The sequence below is a fragment of the Pseudochaenichthys georgianus genome, unplaced genomic scaffold, assembly GCF_902827115.2.
Source record: "Pseudochaenichthys georgianus unplaced genomic scaffold, fPseGeo1.2 scaffold_625_arrow_ctg1, whole genome shotgun sequence".
Taxonomy (NCBI): Eukaryota; Metazoa; Chordata; class Actinopteri; order Perciformes; family Channichthyidae; genus Pseudochaenichthys; species Pseudochaenichthys georgianus.
Window position 1 is genome coordinate 46,591 of NW_027263183.1, and position 14,556 is coordinate 61,146.

At 41.7% G+C, this 14,556-nt stretch overlaps 1 protein-coding gene across 1 annotated transcript; it reads right to left on the reverse strand.

The window, feature by feature from the left end:
* Positions 1–1,914: 1,914 nt before the first annotated feature.
* dnajb11 (DnaJ heat shock protein family (Hsp40) member B11) lies at positions 1,915–14,167 on the reverse strand. The gene is made up of 10 exons (XM_034079465.2): positions 13,966–14,167; positions 12,773–12,929; positions 11,397–11,494; positions 9,153–9,285; positions 8,718–8,860; positions 8,039–8,121; positions 7,906–7,963; positions 7,705–7,816; positions 6,424–6,583; positions 1,915–2,913 (listed from the first exon to the last, which is right to left on the reverse strand). The coding sequence occupies exons 1-10, from the start codon at positions 14,037–14,039 to the stop codon at positions 2,849–2,851; spliced, it is 1,083 nt and encodes a 360-aa protein (XP_033935356.1). The 5' UTR covers positions 14,040–14,167; the 3' UTR covers positions 1,915–2,848.
* Between the last annotated feature and the right edge of the window lie 389 nt (positions 14,168–14,556).

Consider the following 14,556-nt stretch of genomic DNA (forward strand, 5'->3'; position numbering starts at 1 on the left):
TGTCTGTGAGGTGAAACAGTGAGACGTTTTATCTCCCTGCATCACAAAGCCTCTCTTCTCCTCTTCAGTCTGAAAATGACTCCGAGCTGTGTGGTGGTCCGGGGAGGAAACTCCCTTCACCACAGCTCTGCTATCTATGTGGGAGTTCATTATACACACACACACACACACACACACACACACACACACACACACACACACACACACACACACACACACACACACACACACACACACACACACACACACACACACACACACACACACACACACACACACACATATCTATTGTGGGAGATTATTACACACACTTAGTCTGTGACAGGAACACTGGTGGGCAGATGTGTTCAGACACCACTCACCGCACCATAAACATGTTTCTGTGGACGTCCCCTGCTCCACCCATGCAGACAGACCTCCACCCACAAGGTGTGTGTGTGTGTGTGTGTGTGTGTGTGTGTGTGTGTGTGTGTGTGTGTGTGTGTGTGTGTGTGTGTGTGTGTGTGTGTGTGTGTGTGTGTGTGTGTGTGTGTGTGTGTGTGTGGACTAGCATTACTATACTTGTGGGGACCTAAATCTGTTTACACAGTCACGTGTGGGGACTCGCCTCCCTTATGGGGACACATTGGAGGTCCCCATAAGGGGATCATTAATTTTAGGGTGAAGACTTGGTTAGGGTTAGGCATGTGTTGTTATGGTTACGGTTAGGATAAGTCTCCAGGAAATGCATGTAAGTCAATGTAATGTCCCCTGAAGTGATGTATACATGGTATGTGTGTGTGTGTGTGTGTGTGTGTGTGTGTGTGTGTGTGTGTGTGTGTGTGTGTGTGTGTGTGTGTGTGTGTGTGGTCACGGCCTACAGTCTGCAGATTAAATGAAATTACTTCTCTGTGTTTATATACATATTAATATATACACGTTTTTGTGGTACGTAAATGGAAATGTTTGCATGAGTATATACGATATACAGTATGTGTATAAGCATGCTCACCAACCCGTAGCATACTTCATTATTTTATTTGAATATTTACTCTAAATGTTTGTTTCTTTACTCAGTTTATTTTGACTCACTAATGATGGTACCTTAACCTGGGATGTGTAATCATTTGATATGTATTTTATTAACTTGTTAACCTCTTAATTTAATATATTTGTTTACTCATTTATTTGGTTAAGTATCCGCACCTTTTGCTGTAATATTGTAATATTCCCAGCTGCGTGACGGATACAAAATTCAAGATTCTGAATTTTTTTTTTTATCTACTTTGCTTTCATTGAATTATTGAAGAAATGCAGAATAAAAGTAGGAACAACACGACATCACTTGAAACAGCTTACATCACTGTTTTCCTTAAGGCAATTTAAAAGTTTAATGTTTATTTTCTTTACATTTTAACCAGTGTGTTTTCTTATTATATGGATTTGCTTTAGTTTTCTCAGCTATACTTGAAATATGATCTCTCCTTCACCTTAATGCATCACATGTAGGAGATATCTAATTTAACGAAGACCAAAACGACCAATAAATTGACATATTGACTAATAGTTGATACATCTAAAGCCTAACCCTTTGGAAATTACCACAATATAAGAAATGCTCTTCAAATCAGAACAATGACACATTTGATATTCTCTAAAGATGTCTCCTAAGGCAGCTTAGGAAAGTGTTCTTCAAATATAACAAAAGATATATACGGGTATAGCTAAAATCCTTTCAGATACCTGTTATGCTGCAGGTAAACTTCCTGGTGGTTTATGTGTGACGTAGATTTTTAAATTGCCACCATTTCATCAAAGAGCGAGCGCCACAGGAAGGTGACAGAATTCCTGACAGACGAAATTCAGGGCATGAAAAGTCCACGTATTAGACTGTGGTGCCATCTGCTGGTGAGTCTGGGGTATGACATCTCATCAGAACTTGTAGAAATCTTTATTTATATCATAAGTCAAAAGTACATCATCCCCATAAGGCCTTGACACACTCGTAACATCGGGAGGCAGCGCTGCAGTCGACAGTAAAAACAGAGAGAAGTGAATTCCTAAATGTCACCAAATTGGATGCTTCCTGGTCTGAGGTCAATTTGAAAAACAACATGTTCCTATAGTGGCACTGGAGGATATGCAAACTGCCCTCATGTCCTCCAACATATTAAAAATGCACTGTTTTATGAAAGAGGTCAACTCTTTGAACAGTAAATGTGGGGGTTGCGATGCAGACAGTTCTCCCGTTGCAAAGAGGAAACAGAAGAGGCGACATAAATTAGGAAAACACAACAAATTAGCTTTTTCTTCTTCCTTATTTACAAAGTGTTATTGAACAAGAGTCTGACCAGAGCAACGTCAGTGAACAGATGGAGCCGTCACATTCATAAAACTAATAAAAAATAGCAGAACATCTGCTGGTGTTTCACAGGTTGTTGTTTTTCTTCTCCTCCAGATGTTTGTCAGCAGCTCGTCCTTCAGCAGATGTCGACCCATAAACAGTGTTTGTTTAACTTCAGATAGAAATATGTGAATCGGCTTTTTAAAATGAACACAAAAAAGGCCTTATTACTATATAACGTGGGGACACAGATGTACAAAGACATGGCATCATCTCCGTTTTATACAGTTCAAATAAAACATCTGCATTTGTGCCACTGCTGCCGAAATGTCGAACGTTAAAAACCAGTTGGGTTCAAGCCACCCTGAGAACAATCTGAAATAATAAATACACCCTGGTCAGAACTATGGAGCACAGTCCCCGTGATAGAGGGTGTGTGTGTGTGTGTGTGTGTGTGTGTGTGTGTGTGTGATATCTCAGTCCAGGTTGTGTGTGTGTGTGTGTGTGTGTGTGTGTGTGTGTGTGTTAGTATCCTTGTAGTCCGTTATAAACCTTCTGTACAGAGCCCTGCTTCAGAAGACCCCGGATACCTGCAACCGAAGAGAAAAACACATCAGGAATATAGATTTTAAAATATCAGATAGCCAATATAATTATGCTAATATCTTGTAGCCTATTTCAAATGTTGTATGGGAAAACACTATACATTTGAATGAATTAAAGTAGAGTAAATTCATGCATGAGAAACCCATTTGTTTACATCAGTATTTCAGAATCATATCTTTAGTAACTTATACACGATATATATCGTCGTGACGATATTAGGTCTCCACGATATGCTTTTTCAGAGATATCGTATCTATCGTGATAAAAAAAAAAACTTGAACAAAAATAAACTGATGTGAAAGACATCAAGCCGTCTAGTCCGGATTCAGACAGTGTTGCACTTCATTTATTGTCTTGGTTGATTCTGTTGGCTTATATTTTATTTTATTTGCGTGCATATGAAACGCTAACCATTCCAACTGTCATTTGAACAGCGATCAAGCCTGAAGCCAAGAGACGGGCACGGGTTAGGGTCAGCCAACACACGCTCTGCCTAAGCGTCCAGGAGCGACGCTTGGTCAGTGTCCGAGGCGTCCAGTTGGGACGCTCCGAGGCTCCTTCAGCGTCATCAAGGGACGCAAATAGCTTTCAACTGATTGCAATGTATTCCCTTCATGTCTCTTCTACATCAACACGTGTCCCCTCTTCTTCATGTCTCTTCTACATCAACATGTGTCCCCTCTTCTCCATGTCTCTTCTACATCAACACGTGTCCCCTCTTCTTCATGTCTCTTCTACATCAACATGTGTCCCCTCTTCTCCATGTCTCTTCTACATCAACACGTGTCCCCTCTTCTTCATGTCTCTTCTACATCAACATGTGTCCCCTCTTCTCCATGTCTCTTCTACATCAACACGTGTCCCCTCTTCTTCATGTCTCTTCTACATCAACATGTGTCCCCTCTTCTACATCAACATGTGTCCCCTCTTCTTCATGTCTCTTCTACATCAACATGTGTCCCCTCTTCTTCATGTCTCATCTACATCAACATGTGTCCCCTCTTCTTCATGTCTCTTCTACATCAACATGTGTCCCCTCTTCTTCATGTCTCTTCTACATCAACATGTGTCCACTCTTCTTCATGTCTCTTCTACATCAACATGTGTCCCCTCTTCTTAATGTCTCTTCTACATCAACATGTGTCCCCTCTTCTTCATGTCTCTTCTACATCAACATGTGTCCCCTCTTCTTCATGTCTCTTCTACATCTTCATGTGTCCCCTCTTCTTCATGTCTCATCTACATCAACATGTGTCCCCTCTTCTACATCAACATGTGTCCCCTCTTCTTCATGTCTCTTCTACATCAACATGTGTCCCCTCTTCTTCATGTCTCATCTACATCAACATGTGTCCCCTCTTCTTCATGTCTCTTCTACATCAACATGTGTCCCCTCTTCTTCCATGTCTCTTCTACATCAACATGTGTCCCCTCTTCTCCATGTCTCTTCTACATCAACATGTGTCCCCTCTTCTCCATGTCTCTTCTACATCAACATGTGTCCCCTCTTCTCCATGTCTCTTCTACATCAACATGTGTCCCCTCTTCTCCATGTCTCTTCTACATCAACATGTGTCCCCTCTTCTCCATGTCTCTTCTACATCAACATGTGTCCCCTCTTCTCCATGTCTCTTCTACATCAACATGTGTCCCCTCTTCTCCATGTCTCTTCTACATCAACATGTGTCCCCTCTTCTCCATCCCTCTTCTACATCAACATGTGTCCCCTCTTCTCCATGTCTCTTCTACATCAACATGTGTATCCTCTTCTTCATGTCTCTTCTACATGAACATGTGTCCCCTCTTCTCCATGTCTCTTCTACATCAACATGTGTATCCTCTTCTTCAGTGGCGAGACATCACCACCCCTGAGGAATGAACTGGGTGTACCCCAGGGATCTATCCTGGGCCCAATACTATTCAGCCTTTATATAAAAGACTTGCCCTCAGTGTGCACTGGATGCGAGGTGCAAATGTACGCTGATGACACTGTCATTTATGTCCATACAAAAACCAAGGCCCAAGCTGCGGCCAAACCAAATGATGCAATGGCTCATGTAAATCAATGGCTTACTGACTCACAGCTATATCTGAATGTTAAGAAGACAGTCTGTATGTTTTTTAGCAAGACCAACACTGTATCACACTGTGAACCCAAGGTGTCTGGGGAGGTCACTCAAACAGTTACACATTTCAAATATCTAGGCATTATCCTTGACACGACTCTATCCTTCAAAAAACAAGTGAGAAACGTAACGCAAATAACTAAATACAATCTAGCACATTTTAGATATATAAGGAACTGTTTGACAACCAAGCGTCTTTGGGTTCAGAAAAGCGCTATATAAAATTGATTTATTATTATTATTTAACACCTGTATGACTGCCATGGTCCTTCCCCACCTAACAGACTGTATGACCAGCTGGACCCAGGCGAATAGCACCACATGAAGGCCTATCCTGTCACTTTACAAGCAAGCTCTCAAAGTTTAGACAGAAAACCAAAGCTATACCACCATTGCAAAATCCTGGTCAAACATAACCCGAGGCCTGTACTACGAAGCAGGATGTTCGCTTAGCGGCTAACTTCAGGGAAAACTCGGGGTTTCCGGTCCTACGAAGCTGGTTCTCTTTTTAGCAGGCTAGATCTCCATGGTAACTTATGCTGAGCGGCTAACCTGCCCTGGAGCAGGTTAGGTTGCAGGCTAAGAGATCAACTCAGTGAAAGCTGACCAATCAGAGCTCAGTGTGCGGAGTTTAAAGCTATCAAGTCATATTACAGGAGAAAGGAAATAGCACCACATTAAGGCCTATCCTGTCACTTTACAAGCAAGCTCTCAAAGTTTTTGACAAAAAAACAAAGCGATACCACCATTGCAAAATCCTGGACAAACATAACCTGCTCAGCTGGGGAAATATATTAAAACGCACCCCCCCCCCCACCACTCTGCACTTTGATACAACAGAAACATTCAAACAGCAGAACCACGAGGTCTGCCCTAAGAGGGGACTGTGTCGTCCCTCTTAGGTCCAGTTCCTTTGGCAAACACTGTTTCTCTGTGAGGGCGCCTACACTCTGGAACACGATACCATACAGATCAGGAATAACACCTCTTATCATACATTTAACCACAATCATAAGAACTGGCTTTTAAACAATCAAACATGTGAACACTTTTAACTGAATCAAGGTATGATGATATTTCATCTGTTGGCATGTTTGTTGTTCCTCTCTATTGTTGTACTACTATTTATTTATTGGTGTACTGATGTTGTCTGCTGTACTCTATTTAATTATGTTTTTATGTTCTAGTCTTGTTGTGGTCAGTTAACATGTTGCCAAGGACAACAGTTTAGCCTGCTGGCTAATATTAGCTCATTTACAGCAATGTGAATTAATGTGCACTGTCCTTTAAATAAACAAACAAACAAACAAACAAACAAGAAGTGGATTCTGCACAACAGGTGCCCTTTGAGCCCTCCTCTCTCCTCACCATCTCTCTGCTGATCGTCGAGCTGCGTCTGAGGGAACTCCACGTCGAAGGAGATGATGAGGGACCCTCGGATGTTGATGTTGTCAAAGTTCGGCAGACCTTCTCCTTTCTTCCACATCCGAGCTCCGGGCTTCGTGATCTTATCTCTCACGATATGGACCTGTCGGCAAACACGCAGGCAGACATCAATTCAACCATTCAGTCACACACTAGGAAGCTGACCTTAGGCCTTTAGCAACTTTCAGTCGTCTGGGTTTGAGAGCCGTCAAGGTGGACAGAAAGAAGCTCCGTGTGCAAGAAAAGGTATGGTCAGAAGGGCGTGTTCAGTCCAACAGACTGGAATACTTGACCTGCTGCTATCAGGTCCCTGCCATCATGGGTTTAAGCATGCTCATCTCACTTTCAGCTATATATATATATATATATATATATATATATATATATATTGTTACGTGCTGGGTGTGTTTTTATCCGTCTCTCTGCTGTGCAGGTACACCTGGTCCGCTCCTGGCTCCGCCTCCCCCAAGAGGAGAAGCGGTCTCTTTTCCCGTCCTGAAACTGAGGGATCACGATCGTGGCTTTCTTCTCCCTTAATCTCAACGCCGGAGGAGGTTGTCCGTGGTGTTCCTGCTTCTTCTTCTCTGCTTCAGGATCCGTAGATTCCTAGAGTCTGTATCGTATGTACTCTGGAGGAACAGGTAGTTTAGGTTTTCTCCCGCAGGGACTTGTTAGGTTTCTGGGTAGCGGAGGGAAGCTCTGGGTCCTACAGCCCGTGGCGTGACTGGCCCAGACCCACGTTGTCCTTTTGTTGGTCTCCTGTCCTCCAGTGCATTGGCATCTGCCGGTTGGCCATGTAAGAACGGATGTATCAATAAATGAACACCGTTAAATGCTGCGTATTTGCTGTGTTGCGGGTCTCCTTAACGAGTCTCTACCATTAAGTAGAGCAGTGCTTCTCAAAGCGTGGTCCGCGAACCACTGGTGGTCCGTGAGCGCCCCCTAGTGGTCCGTGAGTATATTGGTAAAATTTCACATTTGAAATAAATAAATGTATTTAAGTTTTCCGCACTCGAACGAGCTTAAGTTTCACTTTCGATTGCATGATATAGCCCCGATAAGCACCTTCATCACACATGTGGCCACTTGTTTGTACCATTTTCAGGCGATTTGTAAAAAACGATGTGTTTTTGGATATTTGTGGTCCTTGGTATGAAAAAGTTTGAGAAACACTGAAGTAGAGGGCGGGTCGTAACATATATATATATTGGTGAAATACAGCACCTTGTGTCCGTCCAGATGTGAGATGTCCATCTCGAAGCCGATCAGAGCCTCCACCAATGAGATGGTGACGTTGGTGTACAGGTCGTCTCCTCTGCGCTCAAACACTGGGTGTCTGAAAGGAAACATCATGTTAGTCACTTATTAAATATTCAATGATTCAAGTATTTGAAAGCTGACACGGTAAATACAGATGACTCGTACTTCAGCACTTTGATGCGGAACCGTAGATCTCCAGGTTCCCCGTCGATGTGAGGCTCCCCTGTGGGCAGATATTATATGTTTACAATATATTAGAAAAACAGATGGTTCTTATTCATGGTTTATTAAGATGTACCTTCTCCAATGAAGGGGTACTCCATTTCGTCTCTCACGCCCTGTTCGATTTCTACCTCCAGCGTCCTCTCTTCATTCACCAGCCTGAGGTGGACATTCATTCAAACAAAGACACGTGTTGTTATATAAAGTGGAAACAACATCTTACTCCATCTCTAATATGCAGTACCCTCAGTGCATGGTTATGAGCTAGCAACAAGCTGGATCCAATGCGATCCAACACAACAGCAGTAACTCGAGGCGGAGGTGGTGATTGATGGAACAGCAGAGAGACGAGCTTTAAGGAGCTTTGAAGTGTGCTCGATGATGATCAGGGAAGTAAAAGGACTGTTTCTGTCAATGGAGTGTGCTGGCTTTGTGGAGAGCATATTCAATGTTTTAGAAGCTGCATTAACACACCAAGTATTTCTCTAAAGTCGTTCCATTTGAAACCTAACATGTCATTTAGCTTTTATCCAAAGTGAACACATCTCCGCTGCTCACTGGACCGTCTTAATGTGGATCCTGATATTTAAGTGACTGTTATCTTGTATATATTGATTGTTGTGATATATGTAGAGGTGTATACATATATTTATATACATTTGTTTTTGTATTCTGGAATGTGGGAGACGGTATTTCGATCTCTCCGTCTGTGCACACAAACTGAAAGACTGACAATGAAGTTGACTTTGACTTACTTGACGTTGGGACACTCGTCGCACACCATCTCCTGAGTCATCTGGAAGCGCCCGGGTCCGAGCTGAGTCGTCCTCATCTCCTGCCGGCAGTTACATTTCCTCTTGCCGGGCGCTTCTTTAGCGACTGGCTTTACACGTACAACCTGAACGACGAGAACACGCACAGCAACTCAGACGATGAGTCAGCAAATGCTCCAGTTTCACAACTTCAATGTCTGTCAAACAACCAATCCCACTTTGTGTAATTTCATATTCTGTTCTTGTACATATACCATATTCTATTGACATGTATATAGACACTACTTTTTACGTTGTATTTTATTATATATGTTGTATCGTTGGAGGAGCTCAGGTCAGAAGAATGTCAGCTTTGAGCACATGACGATAAAACCTTTGAATTGGATACACACTTGAGTGCAGGTATCTTCTCCTCACCTCCACAAAGTTCCCAGAGTACACCTCTTCCAGCGTGACCTCCAGGTCGAGTATGATGTCATTCCCTCTGGGGATGTTCCTGTCCTGCTGCTGTCGGTTTCCTCCGAACATGAACCCAAAGTCACCAAAGAAGCTGCAGAGAGAGAGGAGACAAGTTACACATTAAATACAAAAAGGAAACCGCAATGTTTGCCTTCAGAATCTGAGTCACACTGACACAGGGTTACTGCGACCCATTGCTCACAATGATCCACCCGATGATGACATTATATAATAATACTAATCCACGAGAACTCCGGGACGAATAAAGGATTTTTGATTCTGATATCAAAACAACGTGGGGTGTTTTTGAATGAACTATTTATTTGTAAAGAAAGAAAAAGTTGTTTCTGTGTTAACTGTTCAAAGTAAAGTTTGTTGATTATCCAAATAACCTTTTCAAAGCCGTTAGCGACACAAACAACGTTATATTTATTGTAACTGTATTAGATTAGAATCTTTACTGACCACACAGCCAGGCTGGTGGAGTGCGTGTTCAGTGCAGATTATTACAGCTTGTTCCATACAGTTAACATACAAACAGACAACACACCGCACAGGGCAAAGACACACATCATGACATAAGGTTCAAGGTGTGGTGGATTGTGATTGTTCATTGGGGTTATTTAGAGTCCGTTTAGGCCCAATCCCAAACCGCCCCCTACACCCTACCCCTCCGTTTGCGCGTTCACGCGGAGGGTCCCCCACATTCAATCAATCAATGTTTATTTATATAGCCCAATATCACAAATGTTACATTTGTCTCAGTGGACTTCACAGTGTGTACAGAATATCAGTATGACAATACGACACCCTCTGTCCTTAGACCCTCTGTCCTTAGACCCTCTGTCCTCAGACCCTCTGTCCTCAGACCCTCTGTCCTCAGACCCTCTGTCCTCAGACCCTCTGTCCTTAGACCCTCACATCGTACAAGGAAAAACTTCCGGAGAAAACCCACAGTTTAAAGGAACATGTGAGAAACCTCAGGGAGAGCAGCAGAGGAGGGATCCCTCTCCCAGGACGGACAGACGTGCAATAGATGCCGTGTGTAAATTGAAAAGATAATACATTTGCAACATAGGTAGTCCAGATGTTTGGAAATGCATGTGTGTATAATAGGAAGATGAATCCACGAGGATATCCATCCAGGACCGATGATCCAGGACCACAGCCACGATTGAGGGCTGTTCCAAAGCAGCGAGTGAGGAGGGGGAGTGGGCTACCAATCCCTCAGACAGCGAGTCTGCAGCGGTGCTGACTTGAGACCGGTCTCTCCCTGACCGGAGTCACGCTGTGTGTGTCCTCAGGAAACACGCTGTGAACAAGTAGTTCCAGCAAACATCCACTGATAAACTGCGATGTTAACGACCTCATGATAACCTCATGTTTTTAACTTAGGATCAAACCTGTGTTTAGTCTAGAAAAAGGTAAATGTGTGCATTTTATTATAAAGTTGTGTATATTTACAGACTGTTGCAAAAACTAAGAAGCTTATAAACGTCAGGTTTTAAACTAAAAGAGCTTTGAAACACAATGAAAGATGTTTGGAGTTTTATTTGAGTTATTAATTTAAACTTTTTGTCTAAGAGATGCTGATTTGAAACCGTTGGTAGATACAGGTACGGCATTTCCTGTTTCTGCCGGAGAGGTGAGGCCGTCCCAAAGCTTGCTGCTGTGTGTACTCCCTCCATCTGACAGGAGGGAGCCTCGTGGAGCTGCGAGTGTGGCTACAGACGGAGTTCACTACGTCACGGAGGGGTAGGGTCGAGGGAGTGGTTTGGGATTGGGCCTTAGTGTCCGTATTGCAAAGGGGAAGAAGCTGTTTTTGAAGCGGGCGGTTTTGGCGGACCTGTAGCGCCTCCCTGAGGGCAGAAGTTGGAAGACATGGTGAGCTGGGTGGGACGGGTCAGAAATGACTTTCTTTGCCCTTGTGACAGTTCGTTGGTGGTGAAGTGATTCGAGTGATGGAAGGGGACTGCAGGTGCTTTGAGATGCTTTATTGACGATACGTTGAAGTTTATTTATCGGGTGGAGGAAGCAAACGTGGGCAAATATCATCAAAATGATCGGCACAGCTGGACATTTCAAGGTTCAGGTGAAAAACCATCTTAGTTTTTAGTGAACTGAACTTTAGGTTAACCCTTTACTTGTGAAATAAGGTATCCCATTGGCTTACGGTGTTGGACCTGAGCCCATGAAACGCACCTGGAGAAGATGTCGTTGTGTGAGCCGTGGTGACCCTCTTTGAGTCCGTCTTCTCCGTACGCGTCATACTGTTTCCTGTTCTCCTCGTTTGAGAGCACCTAAAATACACAAGCCAATTAAATAATCAGATCTTAAAGTGTACTTAGTTCAGCCTTTCTGCTTCTTTCAGTAACCTACACAGCTACATTACAACAATTGAAGAACGTAATATATTCTACATTGTTCTAATTCACACAGCGTATGGGAAACCATGTACATAATGTCATCCAGTACAACAATATAACAGAACACAAACACCATCTAAACCTAAGCAAAACTTGATTTCAAAAATGAGAAAAGCAGTATTATTCACATACTAACCTAAGACATGTATGACATATATCCCTGGGAAATTGTTGACTGTTTTAACACTGACTGGCCCCTGAATAAGGTACACCTGTTCAACTGGACGCAGCATAGTTGAATATTAAGATACAAATATGAAATGCAAGTTAAATAGTCAGATATTAAAGTGAACACTCCCTCTTTCAGTAGCCTACACAGCTAAATTACAACAAATCGCTTGTTAAATGTTAAAAAAAGAATTTCCAACAATCCTCTTTTTATCAAAATAAAGTGAACACACAAAGCACCAATTAAAAAAAGATACAATTACATTTTAAAGTGCAGTTTTATTATGATACTCTCTTTCAACTAGCTTAAGAAAATCATAATAACATGCATAATATAATATTCCTCTTATCAAGGCACAGTAAACTAAACTAATATGTGTATATAAAGGTAAATAAGTATGATAATATCCATCAAATGTATCTTTAAACATGAACTCTCGGTTTGTGTCCATGTAATGTCTATTTCCTTTCCGTATGAATGTTGCTATAAAAATATAGACTATTATTATCAAGAAATAACATTTAAACCGTGTAATACTCCACATGTGTCCACTCCTTGTTTATCAAACAACACAACTAATCCCAGTTACTTTGAAATGCAGTGGGAATATTTGATACTAAAACACCTGCAGATCGTGTCTGAATCCACTCCCATTTATCCACGTCTGGCTTTTACATATGCCAGCTGTGCCGCTCAACAGCCAATCAGAAGCAGCCACACGGTCTAGTTGACCAATCACAGTGCAGCTACCGTTTCCAACAACAACCAAAAAGCGAGAGTACAATAGCCTCTTGTAACGTAGCTTCAGGCTCTTCCGCACACAATCTCATATTTCCGTTCAATATATACACTTTCCTTCTGAAGTTTCATGACATTTACGCAACTAAACCCACCTTTTAAATCCACATGTATTGACTGTGCTTCCCTGCAGCTATCACTTGCATTAAACACAAAAACAATGGTTATAGAGAGCGTGCACCCACCTCATAAGCTGATCCCAAATCTGCAAATTTGTCTGCAGCGTTGGGGTCGTCCTGGTTTCTGTCGGGGTGTAACTGAAGAGCCAGCTTTCTGTAGGCCTTCTTTATGTCCCTGATTGATGCACTCTTGGTCACCCCCAAGATAGCATAGAAATCTCGCCTATAATAAAGAAAAGGGTCAAATTAAGAATAGATAATGGACTGACACATGGAAAGCCAAATGAAACAGTTAGATGTGTGTTTTAATGTGTTATGGGTGATATACAACAAGCTAGCACTGAGTAGTAAAGCCGGTGTGAAGCATGGATTTATAAAGTGAACTGAAACACCGTTCATTCCTATGAGAGCTGCTCAGTGGCGCATGAAGACAAAATGGAGCGACTGTAGGTTCAGGAAGTACCCGGATGATACGGGCATTTGTATAGCACATTTTCATAAACCCAGTTCAGATGTAAGTGCTTTGACAACATGGGACAGATCACATATTAAAACAAAAAATAAATGTCACTATAGGTCAAAGCTTTTTGCACACTTACCAGCATAATATAGCAATTCAAAGAGATAAAATAGGTATGATAATAACAGTAAAATACAATAAAATAAACAATGATCCCTCTCTGTAAATTAAAGGACAGAACACAAAATGAATAAATACAATAAAATAAATGAATAATAAATATTAAAATACCAAATTAATGGAGAGAGAAAATTACTCTATTCAGCTTTCAGTGCATTTTATGATGTATTTAAATAAATTATATACAAGTGTTTGTGCTGGGTAGTTTATTTAGCTGGGGAAAAAAATCAGTATGCACTGATTTACAGACGTCTCTTTCCCAATGTAAGTCAATGGGGGAAAGTATTTATGTGACAAAATGACGTCACGTAGGTTGTAGTACCACCGTTTGGCCACTACGTCCATTCACAAAAATCGGCTTCAATTTACAGCCATTTCCTGGTTTGAAGGCTAGCTCCATGCTAACCGAGCTAACTAGTCATTCAAAACAAAGCATTTAAACTCCTGAATATAACCGTTTAGCTAGATATCAAACACACATAAATACATACTTAATAGTGATTTATCTCGGTGTGTAAAGCTACTGTAGTCCACACAACACATGTAGAAGTGATGTGGACCAATCACAGAGGAACATGTGTACCACCTGGAGATGCTTTCTCATTTTCAACAGACTTACCCTGCAAGCACCGCCGAAATAACGTAGAGAAGCAGGCAGCAAACGTTGCACAGATTCATCCCTTTGGAAGCCATAGATCCCTGTTTATGTAAAAAAAATGGTAAAGGAAGTAGCAAATAAAGACCAGCCGGCTTTTGAAGGTTGGATCCCCGGCTGCCAGTCACCAGAGCTTCTTCCTCCTGTCAGAGAGAGCCCGCCCTGAAAAGAAACCCCTCCCACTGTTAAAGAAACATCTCTCCATTTACTGTACGGTGTGACTAAGGAAGACGATTAGGGCCAAATCACCAAAAAGTCACTTTTCATAAACCCAGTGCTTTGACAACATGGGACAGATCATATATTAAAACTAAAAACTGACTACAAGTCAAAGCTTTTTGCAAACTTGCCAGAATAGTATAACAATTCAAGAGACACAAGAAGGTAAAATAGTTATGATAATAACAGTAATATACAATAAAAATAAACAAGTATCCCTCTATGTGAAGCAAAGGACATAACACAAAATGAATACATACAATAAAGAATATAAAATAAATGAATAAGGTTAATAATAAAGATTGAAATACCAAATTTCTAAGTCAGAATTCTGAA